Raw genomic sequence first — 22751 nt, 5'->3', positions numbered from 1 at the left:
TTTTATGGTTTTTAATACTCCCTCCGTCCCATAACAAAATATTCATTTTTTCATTTTAGTTTGTTCCATAACAAAGTATTCATTTGTTTTTCTAGCAGTAACTGTACTATCTACCTAACATTACAAATATCCTTACAACTTACAATATATTATACAAATGTCACTGTATTTATATCACACATACTAATAAGGTTATTTTAGTCATTTATATTGTATTCCTACTATATCATAATATAATACAAAAAATAAATAGATATTTCTTTATGGAACGGAGGGATTATATATAAATTTTAAAATTCATTAGTGATATTTGTGAGCTTAACTAACTATTTTTATATGAGATCGTAGGAATTTTATAATAAAATTGAGAAATAAATAATAAAAAAGACATAAGTTTTTATTTTCTTTAAATATATAAAAATAAATAAAATAAAATATTTGTAATAAATTAAATTTGAATATATAGATATATATGTATATATTAGTAAAGCATATTTGAAAAGTAACAGCTGTAAATTCTCGTTATCATGAAAAAAAAAAGAATAATAACTATCATTATTCCTTTAATTTTTTTATTTAGTTAAATTCCTATTATTTATTTATTTATTTATTAAGGTCAGCTTATGAGAGATTTTATTCTTGATGAAAAATAAATTTTCATGATCCCTAATTGTTGTTTACCGTCACATGGCGTAGGAACATGGATGGACTGATCAACATGCTAAATTAAATTAACATTTCATATAAATAATATTAGTGATTTATTTTTTATTTTAAAAATAAAAAACTTAAGTTAAAACATATTCCAATAATGGAGACTTATTAAATTTATGAGGTTGGCAAAATTCTTTCCTAATTATATATTCTATAACATTTAATAAATATTAGTAATTTATTTATTTGTGAAAAAAATTATTTTTGTCTCAATATCATCAAAATTCATCAATTTTGGCTAAAAGATAAAAATCTTATCAATTTTGGTCCCAATATAACCAAAACTTATCATATTTGGTCACAATATAAAATTTTTATCAATTTTAGTTCCAATATAAATAAAATTCATCATTTTTTGTTCCAATATAATCAAAGCTTTTCTTTTTTTGGTTTCATCGTCAACAAACTGATGGAAAATGCTGACGTGAAAAGAAATCAAATCTTATATTTATATATGATGAAGTTGCACAATCTTGTAAGTTCACATTAGCATTTTTTGTAGGTTTGTTGACGGTGAGACTAAAAAAAATAAGGTTTAATTATATTTGGACAAAAAATAATGAGTTTTGATTATATTAAGACTAAAATTGATAAAAAAAAATTATATTGAAACAAAAAATATGAGTTTTGTTTATATTAGAACCAAAAAATGATGAATTTTAGTTATATTGAGATCAAAATTAATAAAATTTTTATAATTAGACGAAAATTGATTATTTTTTATTATATTGAGAAAAAATAATTTTTTCCTAATTTATTTACTTTTATTCACTTTTATTATTATTATTATTATTCCCCACCCGACTTTATTACCGCACGATTTCCGAAGCAGCTGTTGGGTCGGTTAATAACCGTTGGATGTAAGTTATCTTTCTTTCGTCCAAGTTCATATCCGGACCGCTCTTCGAACACAAACAAAAATATCTTTAGGAAAAGACGAATTCATGTCAAATATAATTTAAATAAATAATTAAAAAATATTAAATAAAATAATTATAAATTAAAATCAAAATAATTTAATTGTTTAATAAAAAAATTATAAATTACAAAATTTAAAATACATAATTATATTTTAAATAAAAAAAGTACAAATTAGATGAGATTAACTGAAATAAAGAAATAGATATTTTATATGAAACGAAATGAGTAATAACTACTCGTTTCTTATCGCACTTTTGTTAAGTATATTGGCTTTGTTCTTTTTAATTTTATTTTTAAATGTTCTCCCATGAGAATTAATAGACTCTACATATTTACTATTTTTATATTCTATATATCATATATATATATATATTTTCTAACAATCTTACCAAACAAACAAACCCATTATAAATACTTCATCCGTCTCATAACTAGGTACTCATTTATTTTTTATACGTAATTTTAGAAATATTAGTATTATATTAGAATATAATAGAAATAAAGTAAAAATGACTAAAATAACCTTGTAGGTAATGATATTTGTGTAATATACTGTAAGTTGTAAGGGTATTTGTAATGTTAAGTAGATAGTACAGTTATTAAAAAAGAAAATAGATACTTTGTTATGAGACGAACTAAAATAAAAAAAATGAATATTTGTTATGGGACGGAGGGAGTACATAATTTTAAAAGTTATATAACTAGCAAATAATATAAAAATATATTAATAAAAATAATTATACTATAATATTATTTACTTTTCTGTGGAAAAATCATATAATTTTGATTAGACGCAGAGACTAAAATAATACTCACTCTGTCTCTAATATGATAACAATGTTACCATAAATACGAGAATTAATGAGAGGTTCTACTTATAGATAATTAATAATGTATTAGTAAAATTAATTACAATATAATAAAAATAATTATAAATTAAAATTAAAATAACTAATTAGTCTAATAAAAATTAAAAAATATATATAAATTATAAAATTTAAAATATAAAATACTTTTTCGAAAAAGAAAATTGATATAATATGTGAGTCGAACGAAAATGAAAAGCGCGATATGATACGTGGGGCGGAAAAAAAATATTTTAATATTAAAATAAAATATGTAAAAAATAAGATATATGTATTATGAAAATTTTGTATAGGAATTAATAAAAAACAATAATAAGATGATAAAACAGAAAAGTAGTGACAAGTTAAGTATTACCCCCTCCGTTTACAAACTAATGTCCTACTTTCTTATTTTGGACGTCCAACATCTATTGTCCTATTTCTTTTTTTAAACACAAATTTTACATTTTTACCCTTCATTCATTTATTACTTTTTCATCTCTATTATAAAATTAAGGGCAAATTTATCAATTCATAACAAAAAAAACAATCACCTAAAAAACCGTGCAAATATACTTTAGGACAATAAAAATTAGACTAAGGTAATAGTATTTAAAAAATAGAATTATAAAATTGTAATTAAATATAATTATTTATTATAAATGAAATGATCATTAGTTTAACTGAAGTATATTTTATATATATATTATTATTGAAATGTATAAGTACCATAAAAATAAAATAAATAAATAAATAAATTTGGAATAGAATAAGAATAATAAAATAGAGAAATTAGAAGGAGTATTAAATGTTAATTGGGATAAATGAAAGTGTTTTAAGTTAGCAGTTAGCACATGGCGGAACTCTGACTTTACCCTCACTTTTAATGCTTTGCTTACCACTGCAAATGGACGGCTTTTTAATTAATTAATTAATTAAATTATGTTAGTTGATTTTAATTTAATTTGCATTAATTACAACATTCGCGAATTGAGGCAATCTATATTGTCTACACTCCACCATTAATTATATTAATCAAAGGTTTTCAATAACCCTATAGCTTACATGAACTGGCCGACCTTCCTTTTTCATTTTTCCTTTTTTGGAATTTAATCTAAATCTTATTAATATTATTACTACTCCTTCTGTCCCATAACAAAGTATCCATTTTTTTATTTTAGTCCGTTCCATAACAAAGTATCAATTTTTCCATTTTAATCCGTTCCATAACAAAGTATCTATTTTTTTTTAGTAACTGTACTGTCTACCTAACATTACAAATACCCTTACAACTTATAATATATTATACAAATATTATTACATTTATATCACACATACTAATAAGGTTATTTTAGTCATTTCTACTTTATTCATACTATATTATAATATAATACTAATATTTCTAAAATTACGTGCAAAAAACAAATTGATACTTAGTTTTGGAACGCAGGGAGTATTATTTTTTGGTAAAATGGAGTTTATATTGTGGTATATTTGTAATAAGCGTAATAATTGTAAATATTTCTCGATACATAGTCTTGTTTACTATTTTTGTCCGTCCCAAAACAATAGTTTTATTTCCATAAATAACCATATCACCATAAAACTACCCATATTTTTTCATTTTTATCACACAATTGTCACTGCTTTTTACTCTAATACATTCACAAGAGCAAAAAAGTCTTTTATTCATATTTTTTATCAATTACCAATATAATATTAATATTCCTTAAATCCCGTGCCCAATCCAATTAAGACTATATTTATGGGACGGGGAAAGTATATAATTTTTTTTTTATCGAAAAATATGTTTATTTTTCTTTTTTGTTTGTCTCTTGAAAATATTCATATTTCAGTCTTTAGTAAATATTATAGTACCATTTTTATACAATTTTTTACTATAACAAGGTAAATGTATATATATATATATTCAATTAAAATTTCAAACATCAAAATTCATGTCAAAGAATTTTAAACACATTTTTTTTTAGATGAATGGAATATTTTCTTTTTATGGATAAATAAAAAAATGGTATAAATCGATAGACGATGGAATATTTTTTCTTAAAAATATTAAATAATATATATTATATTATATATTAAGAATTAAGTTTACTTTAAAATTATTGTCCAAATAATATTTATTCATATTTTCGAACAACTATATATTTTAATACAAAATTTATTATTTTAAACTCAAAATTCACTTTTCAATAAAAATTGGATTGTTTCATATAAAATATTATTATTTTTACTATTTTCGATTGTCCTACTTCAAATTTCAAGTATTTATTTTTTATTTTAGTAAAAATAATAATATATTAAAATTAAAATACTCTTATTTTTTTACCTGAATTAAAAATATATCATTATACATACAATTACTTTATAAATAAAGTCAAAATGACAAAAATGTCAAAAGTTTCTTACACGCTTCCAATAATCAATAAAATACTATTATCTCTGTCCCATAAGAAAAGTACTATGAACTTTTTATATGTTGATTTTTGTTAATTATTATATTAATACGTAGTCCAAAATCAAAAGAAAATGACAAAAATACCTCTATTAGTCTCTTATAATACAAATACAATGACATTTGTGGAGTAAATTATATAAATATAAGTATATTTTCAACGTTAAGTACAATGACGCAAAAGAAAAATATTTCTCTTTTTATGGGACGAAGGTAGTGTTATCTTTTAATCTACTACAAAATTTCAAAAGTAGTTGGGACAAAGAGAAAGAGAGTAATAGATTTTTTAAAAAATATCATATTAAATCTTCAATTTTCAATAATTTTAATTTTTTTCAAAATTCGAAAACTTTTATCTAAATTAATATTGATACACCTCAAAATTTTAACCAATCAAATAAAAAGACTCACATATACTATAAATTGCATTTAAAAAAAAAAATCATATTTAATTAAATTATTGATATGTTTTAATTTATAGATCAGATAGACATACATATTTCATGATATTATACAAATCCAATAAAATTGGAGGTGACGAGGACACATTCAAATACAGACGGATTTAAGGAATATTGATATTATATTGATAGTAGGTAAAAATATATAGGTAAAAGATTTTTTTGCCCTTGTGGGTGTATTAATATAAAAAATAGCAGCAATTCTGTAATAATAATGAAATAGTAAGAGTAGTTTTATAATGATATAGTTATTTATGAAAATAAGACTATTGTTTTGGAACAGACAAAAATAGTAAACAAGACTGTTATATTGGAATGGAGGGAGTATATATCTACTGAACAATACAAAGTGCACAAAAACCTCTATATTTTCATTCTTTTTTTTCCAAAATATTATATTATATGAATCCACTTAAAATTCATTCAAAATCTTTTATTTTCAATTTTTTTTTTCAATATACAAATATACTTATATAAATTTATAATTTCTTATTTATTTGTATAGTATAAAATAATATTCATATTATATATATTTTATTAAAATATCACATTGATAATTTTAGGTGAGATATAAAAAAAGATAATAAAAAAATAGATGAATAATATGAAGATATAATTAAAAAATATAATAAAATGGTATATGTAAATAAAAATTTTAATTTACCTATGAAAATAATAATAAAAATTAAGAACACATGAAACCACATGTATTAGCCGTTGGAATATTGTTAGGTCTCAATTAGCAATTAGTCAAACTGTTAATTTTAATTTATATTAAGCAATATAATAATTATTTTTTATTTCTTTAAAAAAAAAATATTTGCATTTAATTCTATACATAAGTGGATTTAATTATTTTAATTTTTTTATGTAATATATATTTCATCAAGGAATAATGTCATGATTTCGGAACATTAATTCAGATGTAAATATTAACCAATCTTTGACCAGAATATGCAATTTTGACCATACAGAATATATATAAATATATATAAACACTTCCAAATTTATTTTAGATTGATTGGTTTTCTTTAATCCAATTTAATTAAATATTGATTCTTTTGACCTAATTTGAACTTGATCTTGTGACTAAATATTGAATTAATTTCATTTTTTTATTGTGATTTTAAATTAAAATTAAAATTATTTATTTTTTTTATAATTATCAATAAAAATATAATATTTTTTCGTAGCCCATCACAATATTACTACTATTAAAAAAATAAATTATATCAATATTTTATTTAAATAAATTTAAAATTACAACTAAACAAAGTTATAAATTGTGCTAACTAATTTGTCCCATATATCAACAACATTCATTCGGTGTTTAAAATATTTGAAAATTTCATTGTTAGTTAGTTATTAAAAAATTGTGAAATTATTTCTAAAATCATTATTTGTAAATATTTTATAAAAAAATAAATAATACATATTTAAAATTGCGAAAAAGCAATGAGAAGATACAGATGAATTTGGAATATGTCTAATAATATTAGTATTAGAAATTTAAATAAGGAAAAAAATCACTTTTGTCTCATTATAACTAAAATTCATCAATTTTGGTTATAATATAAAAATTTTATCAATTTTTGTCCAAATATAACCAAAATTCATCATTCTTGGTCCCAATATATAATTTTTATCAATTTTAGTCATAATATAATAAAAACTTATCATTTTTTGTCCCAATATAATCAAACATTATTATTATTTTTTTGTTTCACCGTCAATAAACCGATGGAAAATGCTAACGTTGACTTGCAAGATTATACAATTTCTTCAAATATAAATATAAAGTTTGATTTCTTTTCATGTTAGCTTTTTCTGTCGGTTTGTTGATGGTGATACCAAAAAAAGATAAGGTTTGATTATATTTGAATGAAAAATAATGAGTTTTTGTTATATTGAGACTAAAATTGATAAAAATTTTACATTGAGACCAATAATGATAAGTTTTAGTTATATTGAGACCAAAATTGATAAAATTTTTATATTGAAACCAAAATTAATTAATTGTGATTATAGTGGGACTAAAAATAATTTTTTCCCTTTAAATAATTATTATACGCGTATGATCGTTATTATTATTTGTACAGTTAGGGACTCATTAATGAAAACGCGACTTTAATTTACAGACGCGGGCTTGCCACTTTGCCAGCCACATTTAGTCTAAAAGCGTGTTCCTAGAAATTTAAAAATGGCACCGTTAGCATGAAAAGCGTGTTTAAGAAATTCAAAAGGCCTCTATATTGACAACCTGTATGGATTTGTCTCTTTTCAAAAACAAATAAAAAGCCCAAAACAGATTAAAAAAAAGTACATGAAAGCGACCCATTTTAGAAGTAATATTTTTATTTTTATTTTTTAAAAAATATTATTTTTATTGTTCATGTAGGTATACTTTTCATTCTTAATTTTTTTTTTAATTTTTAAAATAATAATTTTATATAATGAACGTATAGCTATAAACACACAAACATTTATATATATAATGAGGAAACCCTAAACAAAATATTTCAAACTTCGATTTGAAAATCTTTAAGTATTATTTTTATTGTGTGCATACTTAGGTGAATTAAATTTGTGACAAGATAGAATATTTCATTCTTGGTGGGACAAATTATAGATAAAAATACAATGGGTAGGTAGGTATAAGTTATTACAATATTATATGTACACACACACACATATATATATATATATATGATGCCCCGTATTGATCTTACAATTAATTTTGCATGGAATTGAAAATCTTGACTTATATTGAGAATGTCACAATCATGGATCCATCTTCATAATATTCTTCAATTCAATTTGCATGTGTAATTAGGATAATATATATATATATATATGTGTAATCCTAGTTCGATTTAGATCGAGACTTTTGGAGTTTTGAATGTTTAGAAATAATGAAATACTCCATCTGTCCCATAACAAAGTATTCATTTTTCTTATTTTAGTCCGTCCCATAACAAAATATCCATTTTTTCATTTTAGTCCGTCCCATAACAAAGTATCTATTTTCTTTTTTAGTAACTGTATTATTTACCTAACATTACAAATACCCTTACAACTTACATATATTACACAAATATCATTACCTTTATATCACACGTACTAATAAGGTTATTTTAGTCATTTCTACTTTATTCCTACTACGTCTCAATATAATACTAATATTTCTAAAAATACGTGAAAAAAGCAAATGGATATCTTATTATGGGACGGAGGGAGTATTATTATTTGATGTATGATCTTCTAAAATTGAATATTGCCAAAATTTTAAAAATAATGGTGTAAACAAAATTATGGTCTAAGTATAAAGTCAATGATTACGACATTTATAATTAATTATTTATGGGTTTGGGCCATTGTAGTAAATATGGTGCCCACGAAGAACCCATCTGTATTATTAATATTTTTAGATTTATTGAGATTCGATCGTTTTTGTATATTTTCAATTTGCCTCACAAGAAATGAAATTTCATGTAGACGATGAATAGATGGACATTTATTAATTATCGATTTGTAATTTGATTGATGTAACATTATTTAAAGAGATGATATATTAGGTTCTAACAATGAATTTTCTTTATACTTTCTATTTTGATATATATTTTTAGATAAAAATTATATCTCGATGCAATTTTTTTTATTTATATTGAAAAAAATGTAATGTACATGATATATTTTTTTTAAATAAAAATGATAAATAATATAATCTTAATTTACTGTAAAGTACTTATATATATAATCTTATTTTTAATATATTTTCTGTCCGACTTTAAGGGTCACATTTACGTCCTTGTACTTAACATTAAAAATATTTTTATATAATTTTTTTTTTTGTATAAATCTCCTTCTATTGATAGTGTAAGACACAAATGAAAGTATTGTGCAATTTTTTCTTAATTTTTACTACGTCTTGATATAATAATTAATATTCAAATATCAATACGTAAAAAGTAAATGAGACCCTTAAGCCGGATTGAGATAATATTTTTTTTAAGAAATTATATATATATATATGTCATGCACAAATGTTTATATACATTACATATATCATCCAAAACCCTAATTGTGACATATGAAATTGACTCTATAATAAAATAAAAATCCCTAAATTGCTTATAGGGTTATATATAGATTATTCTCAATTCATATGCAATGCATTTGTGTTATATTAACAATAATGTATTTTGTTTTGAGAACAACTGTAACATATGTTGTATTAGTTTTAATTATTATATGATTTAAGTTCGTATCATATATTTATGCTATGTTAACATATAACTTGTTCTGAAATTAATCTGACAACTCCTAATCGTTGTAATATATATATATATATACACACGACTCAATCATGAAATAACAACCCCTATCCTTAATTCCTTGTAAGAACATCTTAAATTAAGGTAGCCGAATATTCAATCAATCAATTTACGCGCTCATCGACAATTAATTAATGGGACTCGATCTTCCATTAATTAAGGGTTTTCATATATACTCATCTCGCCCCTCGCTAAGAAGCTTCCAAGTCGACAACAACGATGACCAATGGCGATATATGTATTATTGGGACAAATGGCGGTTGGACAGTGGCTGTCGACGATCGACGACGACGGCGAAAACAATGATGATAAGAGTGTTAAGTTGGTCTTGTGCGTACATATATGTTGTAAGGATTCTGACATTACTAATAAGGGTTGAATTTAGAAAATTATAATAATAATAATAATAATAATAATAATAATAATAATAATAATAATAATAAAAATAAAAAATAAATTGAAATTTAATTAATTAATTGGTGGATTTGGTCCATGGCGTACGTTGTGTGGTCCTCCTCTATATGCAGCATAGAAGCACACGTACAGAATTGCAAAATGGTCCTAAATTTTGAGTAAATATTTGTAATGTATGGTAATGGTATGGGTGCAAGGAATTTCACAGGGCCTTCATGTGAATTTCCTCATCCTTATGGTCCATAATTAATAATTCATTATAGTTAATTTATTGCATTGCATTGCCAAGTCAAGTCAAGCCTACCTATCTATATATCTTTCGATGTCTTTATTCTTATTATTTTTATTATTTTGAGTGTTTTAAATTTAATGTAAAATAATGTCTGTTTTGTTCTTATTTGTATTTGTATATGGATTTTTGTAGTTAAATAATGATTGAATGTAATATTTTTTTAAGATAAGTATAAAGAAATGTGAAGATTGTGTATAAAGAAGTCAAATTTTTAATGTTGTAATATTTGAGGGTGTGTTTTTATTTGAGTTAATAAATGGAAGTTAAAGAAATAAAATACCATTAACAGATAAATGAAGAGAAATGAATGTTGCAGTATTATTATTTATTTATTTATTTATTTATTTTTATTATTTAATTTTTATAATTTTTAAAAATTATATTATTTCAATTTTACAAAAATCACATTAAATTTATTATTCAAGAATTTATTTTTTTGTAATTTTTGAAAAAAAAAATCTACTAACATACTCTATCCATTCATTAAAATTAGGACCTGACACGAGAATTAAGAAAAATAAATATTTTATTGAAAAAGTGATAGGTAATTGGAGGTATAATTTATAATTTTTTTTAAAAAAAATCATCAAAAATATTTTTTAAAACTTTCAGATGTCCGATTAATCATTTATTCTTATTCAATCCATTCAAATAGCTGTATTTTTTAAGTATTTCTCAATTGAATTTTCTATTTTACCAAACAAGAGAATTAATTCTCAATTTCTACTCAATTTTTTTTTCTATGCAATTTAATTCTCTACTCTCATTTCTGTCCAATTATATTCTCTGTACCGAATGTCCCTTAAGTGCATTTTCTTTTTATTTTTGGATTAATATGTTTATTAGTGTTAGTACATAGAATCGTATCATTAATATAAAAAATAATACTCCCTCCGTCCTACATACCATATCCATGTTGCATCCATGTTGCCGTTTTTGTCCGTCCCACATTCCATGTCACTTTTTTTTTTAAAATGATTCTACACTTTAATTTTATTTTAAACTTTTTAATTTATTATTTTTTTAATTTTAATTAAATTAATTAGTTATTTTAATCTTAATTTATAATTGTTTATATTATAAAATAATTATTTTCACTAATATATTTTTAATTATCTACTAATTATACCCCTCCTAAAATACCGTGCCTATAGTATAGCAGACACGGTACGTGGGCGAATGGAGTAACTTTTTGTTGATGCAGTTATTAATGTTAGGTATGTATTTTTAGTAATATTCATCTATAATTGTGCCATCTAAAAAAAATTGGGTGAATAAAACCCTTGTTTCTTTTGTGGGTTTTGATTTCATGATTTTGAAGTAGAAAAAAAAAAATAAAATGAAAAGTTAAAAATTGATATTTTGAGATATATATATATATATATATATAATGTTACCTAATGTGTTTAGTTGATTTTTTTTGTTTGTTTTAATAGTAATTTGCATATATAATTTATAATAAAAAATAGTACTAGTATTTTTATTATTCAATTTTATGTTGATTCTTTTGTAGAATACAAAGATAGTAAGCATATAATTTGTTAATGGAAATAATATATTTTTATAAAAAAAAAATAGTAAAATTGATTAGTAAAAAAAATGAAAAATATTGTCAAGTGTACCCACCCACTTTTAATGGTTTGTGTATGATGGTACATGTTTTATAAGAATAACTAGTGTATTTTAGGGTAGGTTTATTTTGGGTGTTTTTTTTTTTATAATATATGTATATATATAAATATACACCCAAAGTAAACATACTCTATAACTTCACTAGTTATATATATATATATATATTAATTATGAAAAATTATATTTATAATATAAAAAATAATATTTTATGATGAATTATTAAATTTTTATAAATTAATAAAAATATATATTGTATTAATATATGTATATATTACTTTCTTCGTTTCTTTTGGAAATAGTTTTTTTTTTTTTTTGTAGTTTTGTAGTTCATTAAAAAATAATACTCCTTCAGTCTTAGCTATTTTTGTCACATTTAACTTAGGCACGAAGTTTTATATATTGTGTAATTAGTAAGTGATTAAAAAATATATAAAAATATTTATATTTTAATATTAAGATGACTAAATAGTTTAATTAAAATTTAAAAAATATATCTTATGAATTTTAAAATATAATAAAGTGTATAATTATATTTATAAAAAAAATGACAAATTATATGAGACAGACGAAAATAAAAAGAGTGGACAAATTAAGTGAGACGGAGGAATAATATTTTATTGATTAATGAAAGTGTCTAAAGAAATTTTGTCATTTTTGTCATTTGATTTTTTATATAAAGTAATTATATATATAATAGTATATTTTTAATTTAAACAAAAAGTAATGGTATTTTGGCATTATTGCAAGATTACTTTTACTTTTAAAAAAAAGGAAAATAATACTCCCTTCGTCCATTTACAAGGGTTACATTTACTTTTGGCGCGGTGTTTAAGAAATAATAGTATTTTAATTATAGTGAGTAGTTAAAAGTAGTGTAATGACATTTTTGCCCTTACTTTTTTTTGTGTAAAAGTAATGATGTGATGTAAAGTAAGGATATTTGTGAAAAAAGTAGAGTATTTAATGAAATGTAAACTTCGTAATTGGACGTCCTAAAATAGAAACATGTAAACTTTGTAAGCGGACGGACGGAGGGAGTAAAAAATAGTACCTTTTTTTAAAAAAAAAAATAATCAAAATAGTACTTTAAATTATGAAGGAGATAATATACTCCCTACGTCCCATTGAAAGATTACCATTTTTCATTTTCGTCTGTCCAAAACAAAGTTACCATTTCCTAATTTAGTAATTGTACTACCTACCTAACATAATAAATACCCTTTCAACTTGCAATTTATTACACAAATGTCATTACTTTTATATTTCACCATACTAATAGGGGTATTTTTGTCTTTTTTATTACAATCCAATATAATATTAATATTCAGACATCTACGTGCAAAAAGCAAATGTCACCCTTCCAACGGGACGGAGAGAGTATGTTTTTTTTTATAATATTTATAAGTTACTAATAATAATAATAATGGTGTGTTTGTTTGGGAAATTTTCCCCAAAATTTGCTATTATTCATCAAATTTTTATTCTCTAAAAAGTAAAAACATCAAATAACACTTATTTTTTATATTTTATATTATATTAAAAATTAATTTATATTTAAAACATCACATTATTTATATCACCTTATACAATTATTCTAATTCAAAATTTTTAATCCAAATTCAAAATTCAAAATCCCTAAATAAATAAACCCTTATTTAAAAATTCATTTGGCCCAGCAAGAATGTTCTCTGGAGCCGAGATCCCGGGACTCTGTGAGAAGGGGTCAAGGCTTGTCGGTATGGCCGTATAGAAGTAGTGTGACTGTTCCTTTAAATTGGGCCTTCAATTTTGGTAATGCGGCCCAATTATATTGGGCTTAGGCCTACAGTTTTGTTGGGTCAAATTTGTCTACTTTATATTAGATACTAATTTTTTTTATTAATATTATTTTTAATTGAAAATTTTTATAATTAAAGTTTAAAACCACTGAAGCTGAGAAGTCAGACATGGCCCAATAAAAGTTCAAACTAAAAGTTCATAATCCAATAACAAAATTAAGGGTTTGTTCCTTCTAACTTTCTAAATAGAACGAAACGAAGGCGAATACTTAAAATTCAGTTCGCCTCGTTAACATCACTAGGCATATCAAAATGATAGACAGAACCACAAATTGATATGAGTCTTTAAGCGCGCATTGTCTTAGCTTACGCGACTTACCGTGTTTGGCAATTAGCTGATAGCTGTTAGCTGATTTAATTAGTTGATTTGATTAGCTGTCTGTATTAAAATGTTTAGTAAAACAATTGTTTGATATTAGCTGTTTATACGTAAAATGACAATTGAAGACATTTTTATTTTATTCATGTTTCTAATATATTCAATTATGTTTTTTTGAGTTCAGAATGTTTAAAATTTTTTGTTATTAGTTATTGAAAATTGTAAAAGTGTTATAAAAGTATTTATTTTTATTACAGTTAGATTTTAAAAAATAATATTTTTTTATTAAAATATATAAATAGTTTTTTTAATTGAAAATAATGTAAAATATAAAATAATAAATTTTTCGTGTATATATATTTATTATGTTAATTATCGATTAATTCATTATATTTATAATTTTCAATAAATTTAATTTATTGAATTTATTTTTAGTATAAAATTTATATAATGTAATTTTAATTAAAAAATAAATTATTAATATTTATATTTTTTATTTATGTTGATTTTAATAAATTTATATATTTTACAATTAAAATAATTTTTATATAAAAATTAATTATTTTAAATTTATAAAAGTAAAACTATAATATAATAAAATATTCTAATATAATTAATAAATAATCAAAATATATTTATTTGTGTAAAATGTATAATAAATTTTTAATGACATATAAGGAATAAATTTTTTTTTTACAGAAAAAGCTATTTCAAAACGCTGGGTAAGTTAGCTTTTCAGAAATTAGTTTTTTTGGGTCCAAAAAGCTAATTTACCAAACACCTAAATTAGCTTTTTGACCGGTCAAACAGCTAAAAGCTTTTCAAAAAGCTATTTGCCAAGCACCCCCTCAGATAGACTTCCAGAAGTCATCCATCTTCAAATTATTTTAGCTTTAATTTTAAATTTTTTTCAATAGGTTTCCGAAAAAAATGTACACATTATTCGCACAAATAATCTATTTTTATTCAACTAAATCTCTATTAACTCTTGAAGGACCTAACACCGGTTTATCCCTACACGGAATTCCATTGTGAAGCACCGCCTAACTCCAGGGATATTCCAACCACTTTCATTTTAATTTCAGTATTTTAACTTATTTATGTCACTCGTATATTTCAGTTAACAGAACATATATTATGTTAATTTATATTATAATCTTGTAGCTTTTTCTACATGGTATTATTTGTAATTATTGTTATATGTTTATAAAATATATGTTCATTTGAACTATGTATGAATTATTAATAAATATAATATTACATTAATTGGTTGTAGCATAAAATAAGAGAATTTTTAAAAAATATATGAAATAATTAATAATATAAACAAAATTATATAATTAGGTATGTAGATAATTGTGACATATAATTTGTAAATATATGTAGCATATAAATTGAATAATATGTAATTCTTTTTACTATAAATAAAAATACTACATATATATTGTAGAATGTTAAATTATTCTATACCTTTAAACTTATATAGAAAGATCGATTGATAAATTATTCTCATTATATACAAATTTATATATAATATATATTGACAATAATGTAAAAAAGTTGTGTTGAACGAAGAAAGCCACAATTGTTTTTATTTTTTTATTTTTTTTATAATAAAAAAAGTGATATAATACTTTAATAAATAAAAAATAAAAGAAAGAAAATTGAGTATAATTTTAAGAGAAGAGAGCATATATAAAGATATATTTTGCAAAATCAATATTCTTTGGGCGCGTTAGTTGTATGATGTGATATAAATAGGTGTTGATGTGACATTTTGAATGTAAATTGATTTTTAGTATAATATAAAAAATGAAAAAGAGGTGTTTGATTTGATTTTTTGAAAAAAAAAAAATTGGATGAATAGTGTAAATCCAATCCAATCCTCCAAACAAACACACCCAATTTATATTTTATTCATTCGTCCTGATCGACAGAGATATTTTTATTCTTTAATTTTATATATAAAATAAGTATACATATAATAATTTATTTGTAATTTAGATAAAAATTATTTTAATATTAATATATAATTAATTTTTTAAAATAATAGTGCGACAAACAAAATAGTAAAATAAGACAAATAATAAAATAAGTATTTTTGAATTGAAATGAAAATATAATTACATTATTTAAATAATAAATAAATAAATAATGATTGCAATTCCGACATTGAGTATATAAATTTGGACGTGTTGACCAAAATTGACCAGTCAAAAAGAAGCATTAAAAGCATTGTACGGTTACATTCCATTCAGTCCATGTGCAATGTCATTTACCCCCACAATTACCAATCAAACGAATAGCTTTCCATTTTATTTATTTACTCCTATTTTAAGAAATTAAATAATAGTTCTCCATTCTGTTTAAATATTTGTGCATAAATTTTGCAATAAGATAACTAATAATTGCTATTTTTTATTTTTTATATAAAAAATACTAATATACTTCTTTATCTTTTTTCTTTAAAAAATAAATAAATAAATAAAATGAACATATGTATATAGAGAAGAAAACAAAGAGTATTTGTTTTTTAAGTTTTAGTTTTGATTTAATTTTGAGTTTTAAATAATGAAATTTTAAATTAAAATAATTATTGAATGTGATATAAATGTGTACGATGTAATATTTTGAATATAAAATTAAATTTTAATATAATATAATAAATTATAAATAGGTGTTTGTTTTAAAGAAAATATTTATAGATCAAATTGTGAGATATCTTTCGCTGGTTGGTTAGATTTTGGATTCGATCCTAATTTATCTGCGCGTGTGAGTGTATGGGATAAAATATATATTTTCTTCGTTCCAAATCTATCTATCCATTAATATTTTTCACGATATTTGTGTAATATATATAAATCGGAAGGGTATTTGTAATGTTAATTACTAACAAAAGAAATAGATATTTTATTACAAGACAGATCAAAATTAAAAATTTGATAAATTGTTAAGGGATAGAAATAAATAAATAAATATATATTCTTTCTATTACATAACAATTACATGTTTGGTTAGTAATACAACATGCAACATACCGAAATTTAGTAAATTAATTATAGTGAATTATAATATTATTGTATTATATTTTTTTATTTTAGTAGTGATGTTGTTAGTCTTAAAAATAAAAATATTATAAGAAAAACTAATTAGAACACGTGCTTATATATTTTAAAATTTATATCTCAATAATATATAATATAAATATTATTTCGAATAAATGAAATTTTATACACTAATACAAATAAATCAAAATTATAATTAATATAAATAAAAATACTTATTTATTAAAAAAATAAAAGTAAAAATTTGTTGAATGAGTACGATATTATAAGCATTATATATTATTATATATTATAAAGTTAATTAAAAAAATTTGTTGAATGAGTACGATATTATAAGCATTATATATTATTATATATTATAAAGTTAATTAAATTACTTTATATTTATTAAATATATTTTAAATAAAATTGATTTACTAAAAAAATTCAAACTTATTAACTGTTCTAAAACATATTAAAATGAAAAAGGTGAAAGGATGGGAAAGTATATAAAAGAAAGTATTCATTTTAATATTCTAAATAAAAATTTGAATTAATATTTTGGGAAGAAAATATTACTCCTTCGTCCCGGAACTACAATTTTGGTTGTGTTGAGCACGAGATTTAAGGAATATTGATATTATATTGATAGTGGATAAAAAGTATATGTAGAAGACATTTTTGTCTTTGTGAGTGTATTAGTGTAAAAAATAGTGAAAATTGTGTAATAATAATGAAAGAGTAAGGGTAGTTTATATAGTAATATAGTTAATTTATGAAAATAAGACTTTTGAAACGAACAAAAATAGTAAATAAGACTATTGTATTGAGACTTGAAGGAGTATATTTTTATTAAAAATTATAAAAGTTAAATAGTATTTTCTTCCGTCAAATTTATATAATTATTCTATTTTTTTACAGTGCACTAAATTTATATATTTTCTATTTATAATAAAAATACTATTATACTTCTTTTAATATATACAAATAATAATTTTGTCACTATAAAATATCATAACTTGTGTAACTTATTTAACAAATTTCTCAAAATACTTTCACTAATATAATTTTTTTAATAAATTTCTCAAAATAATCACATTTACTTATTTTATTTTTATAATATTGTTATTTCTTAATCTCTCTATCATACATATATTTACATAATATTTATTTAAAATATAAAACAAACATACTTTTAATTTTGATTTGAAATTAAAATTTTGATTAAATAGTATATTATAATTTAATATTTTATACTCCTACTGTTTCATAACAAAGTATTCATTTCTTTATTTAGTAAAGTTATTCTTACAACTACCTAATATTATAAATATTCTTACAACTTATAATATATTACACGTTACCTTTATATCACATATACTAATAAAGTTATTTTAGTGACGAATGAGTAATAAATTTGATTTGAATATAATTCCAAAAAAATAAAAATTTAATAATAATAAAAAAAAAAATATGAGTACAAACTGCAACAGAAGAGAATGAAACAGTAAAAGTTGTTGAAAAACCATTCATCAACAAAACCAAGTGTATAAATTAAAACATTTTCTATCTCTCTAGTCTCTATCCATACATAATTAATCAATCCAAAATCAAAATCAAAATCAAAATCAAATCCCCAAAACAATGAAATGAACATATAAATTAATCAATCAGTACTAATCAAAGAGATGATATCCAAAATTAAGCTGATCAGTCAAACGATCGAAAATATATATATCTAATTCAATCTAAGAATCACGATCATGATCATCTGAATTAGAATGGAATTTGTAGTGCTTATCGACGGGGAGAGAAACATCCCAAGTGCAGGCGATACCTTTAGGAATGACGACGAGATCTCCAGCCCCAAATTCCACAGATTCCCCTTCTGGAACATTCTTCAGATAAACCCTAACTTTTCCCCTCAGCAAATAGCAAGTCTCCTGCGCCTCGAATTTCAGCTCGTACTTCCCCGGAGAGCACGCCCACCTCAATTCCAATTCCAATTTCAATTCAATTCATAATCCGAATCTATATATATATATATATGTATGTATAATTTGATTTGATTTGATTTGATTTGCTTACTTGGGCCAGGATTTGACGCCGAGTTGGGTGAGTTGGGACTCGGAAGGGTTGCTTTGCACTCTGATTTTCAGATTATTATTATTATTGTTACTGTTGCTTCTGCTGCTTGAGGATTCTCCTGCCATGGATGTATATATATATTATATATATGTATATGTGTGTGTTTTGGGGACAAGGGATTTGATTTTCTCTGTCTATACGAGTGAGTGTGTGTCTTTCTCTCTCTATATGCTCTCCTAAACTGTTGGGTTTGGGGGGTTTTATATACAGGGTGTGTTTGTTTGGGGGGTTTGGATTTTGAGTTGGGATTTGAATAGTAAAAATTTCGAATTTGAATAGTTGTATAATGTGATATAAATAGGGTTTGATGTGATGTTTTGAATGTAAAATTGATTTTTAGTATAATATAAAAAATGAAAAATATGTGTTTGATTTGATGTTTTTGGGGGGAAAAAATTGGATGAATAGTGGAAATCCACCAAAATCCTTCAAACAAACACACCCATAATGTCTCCTCATAAATATATATATATATATACACATGGGGTTGTATATTTTTTATGTGTATTTTTTCGACTAGCCCGTTATTGTATTTAATATTTAAAATATTATTATATTTGTATAATTTTTTTGTTTTTTTTTTAAATTTGTATAATATTTTGATACAATAATTAATATTTAAATATCAATACTCAAAAAGTATATGAGATCTTAGAGTCGATAAATGCTGTATTTATTACTCTTTCCGTCTCAATACAATAGTTTTGTTTATCATTTTTGTCAGTTTTAAAACAATAATTTTATTTTCATAAATAATCATATCATCGTAAAAGTACTTATATTTTTTTTATAATTATTACACAATTATTACTATTTTTACATTAACATACTCATACGAAAATAAAAATAATCTTAAATTTTGTGTACAGCATAGTTAAGACTATAATTTTAAAACGAGTATCTATTTTTAATTTTTATTTTGAAATAAGGGTGTGATGATAAAGAAGATGAGACGGGGGGATGATTTTTATTTTATTTTAATTTATTATTTGAAAGGGAGGGGGTGGAACACGTGTATGGCGGACATTGGTGAGCAAATAGTTGATAAATTTATGGATAGAATAGGAATCGCCGGTGGTCAAACCGTGGACCATGAATGTGCACACGTGGCGTTAGTTCATTGGTTGATCCAGCAATGTTAGGTTTGACCAGGACCAGGACCTCACTAAGTTCAAGATATACTACTTACTTCTTTGGTAGACATTCATTCATTCACAGAGACAACGGAAAACCCATACAGCACCACCTACTGCCAATTAAAACGCCGCATCACGTGATGTGCATGCTCCATGCCTTAATACTATTATTTACCTATCATCTAATGTTAAGCTTATTTCTTTCTTTTTCTTTAATACAATATGTATTAAAAAGTGTGCACAATAACATAACCACCAGTACGTAAATCATAAATATGAAGTATAATATTAAATAAAAAATTGTGCATAATAAAGTTTAGTATCAGTCTATCATGAGTTAAATAATATATGCGTCACGAATATACATCGTATGTGTCCAGAGGCCAACAAAAAGATTTTTAGAAATAATTGTGTTGATATATATATATATATTTCTAAAATAGACTAATCAAGAATGCACATATACGCATGATTACCATAAAAACATTACACAATATTAAAAACACAATCATCAAATCTGTCCGCTTGGCCGAAAGAGTTTCTCGTTGTTGAAATGTGCTATCTTTGCACAGAGTACTTGAATGTGCTTTGTTATATTTGTTTTGGGTTTAATAGAAGCCTCGGGATCTAACTTAGTTGAATCCGTCATGAGAAGATTCATCAAAGTAAACTTCTAAATAGAAGAGGAATTGCGCGTCGTATCCGACTTCTGTCAAGTGCGGATATGTAAATAGAGAAGGAATCGATGGCGGGGGTGGTTATTTGACGGCCGCGGGCGTCGTTTGAGAGGTCGGTGGCGGCAGTTAGACGGAAGCAGCGCGACGGGGAAGGGGGTATCTGCTTGGTTAATTTATGGCTTGGTAAATAAGATGGGGTGTGAAGGGTTAAAAGCGTTAATATTATACGTATTTGATTTTTAATTTATTTAAATAATTGTCATATCATGACAAATTGATAGAATGTATCATTGGACATCGTTTAGTTAAATTATATAAGAAAAGTATTTCATGGAAAACATCGTAATAGTACTGTAGATACATCATTTTGTGATACTGTATGCATCTTTATAATTTGAATGTATACGATTTTAAAAGTAATTATTTGTAAACGTTTTTGTTTTTGTTTAAGAAAAACTTAATTCCGAAATTATTGGAGGTAGTTACGATAATTTATTCTAATTGATTTTTTTTTTAAAAAAAAATTAGATATCATAATTAATTTTTTGAATTACCAAAATACTCTCAATCAAACTCAATCGATGGATTATCAGTACAATTGATCCAACATATTAAAAACATTCGGATGCTCCTGAATTTTAATCAAACATAAGGAGAATACCAAAATTCTTTTTCACATGACATAATAGAATCCTCATCCAAATAAGAAATATTGTACAGTAATTAAAACCGTGCTAGACTATATTAAATAAAATAATTTGATAATTCAGTGACATGACAAAAAAAAATATATTTTTATTTTTATTTAAGTAGTATGATAAAATAAAATGTAATATATTAATTAATTCTTTTTTTTTTTTTGTTATTTTAAAAATATTACTATAAAACATTTGAGATAACAAAAAAATTAAATAAAATAAAATTGGATGATGTTCGAGACCGGGGAAGTATCTATTTACTTTCCACATAAATAATATTATTCTTTCCGTTCTAAATCAATTTGATTCTTTTGTCATTTTGATTTATTTAAAATAAATATGTTCGATTTTTTTTTTAAGTAATTATATGCTGCATATAATTTTTAAAATATTCTTTTATCTTACCTATTATTATAACAATAACGTTAATATAATTAAACTAAACTTCAAAACAAACAACTCCAACATAATTTTGATTTGATCATATCTAACATATGCTATACATTTAATAACATATATTTATGTGTTTCAATATATTTATAATATAACATATATTATATCATAATTTAATATATGCTCGATCCCTTTTTGGTCTGTTTCGTAATAAAATATCAATTTTTTTTTTTTAAAGTAACGGTACTATCTACGTAACATACAAATATCATTCTAATTTACGATATATATACATTTATATCATATAATACTAATAAGGCTCGTTTAGTTTTTTTACCTTTATTTCTACTATGTCCCAATATAATACTAATATTTCTAAAGCTTCGCGCAAAAATCAAATAGATAGATA

General features: G+C 22.9%; 1 protein-coding gene across 1 annotated transcript; it reads right to left on the bottom strand.

Moving 5' to 3' along the window:
- Window positions 1–18787: 18787 nt before the first annotated feature.
- On the bottom strand, window positions 18788–19602 carry LOC127243023 (uncharacterized). The gene is made up of 2 exons (XM_051262857.1): window positions 19379–19602; window positions 18788–19279 (listed from the first exon to the last, which is right to left on the bottom strand). The coding sequence occupies exons 1-2, from the start codon at window positions 19501–19503 to the stop codon at window positions 19039–19041; spliced, it is 366 nt and encodes a 121-aa protein (XP_051118814.1). The 5' UTR covers window positions 19504–19602; the 3' UTR covers window positions 18788–19038.
- Between the last annotated feature and the right edge of the window lie 3149 nt (window positions 19603–22751).

This window comes from Andrographis paniculata, unplaced genomic scaffold, assembly GCF_009805555.1.
Source record: "Andrographis paniculata isolate CXL003 unplaced genomic scaffold, ASM980555v1 Contig89END, whole genome shotgun sequence".
Lineage (NCBI taxonomy): Eukaryota > Viridiplantae > Streptophyta > Magnoliopsida > Lamiales > Acanthaceae > Andrographis > Andrographis paniculata.
This window is presented reverse-complemented; position numbering and strand designations above follow the sequence as displayed.

Excerpts from the sequence above, each read along its gene's own strand:
- LOC127243023 (XM_051262857.1), bottom strand. The coding sequence starts at position 19,503 with ATGGCAGGAGAATCCTCAAGCAGCAGAAGCAACAGTAACAATAATAAT. Across the intron at positions 19,280-19,378 it reads GGCGTCAAATCCTGGCCCAA|GTGGGCGTGCTCTCCGGGGA; the intron begins GTAAGCAAATCA and ends ATTGGAATTGAG.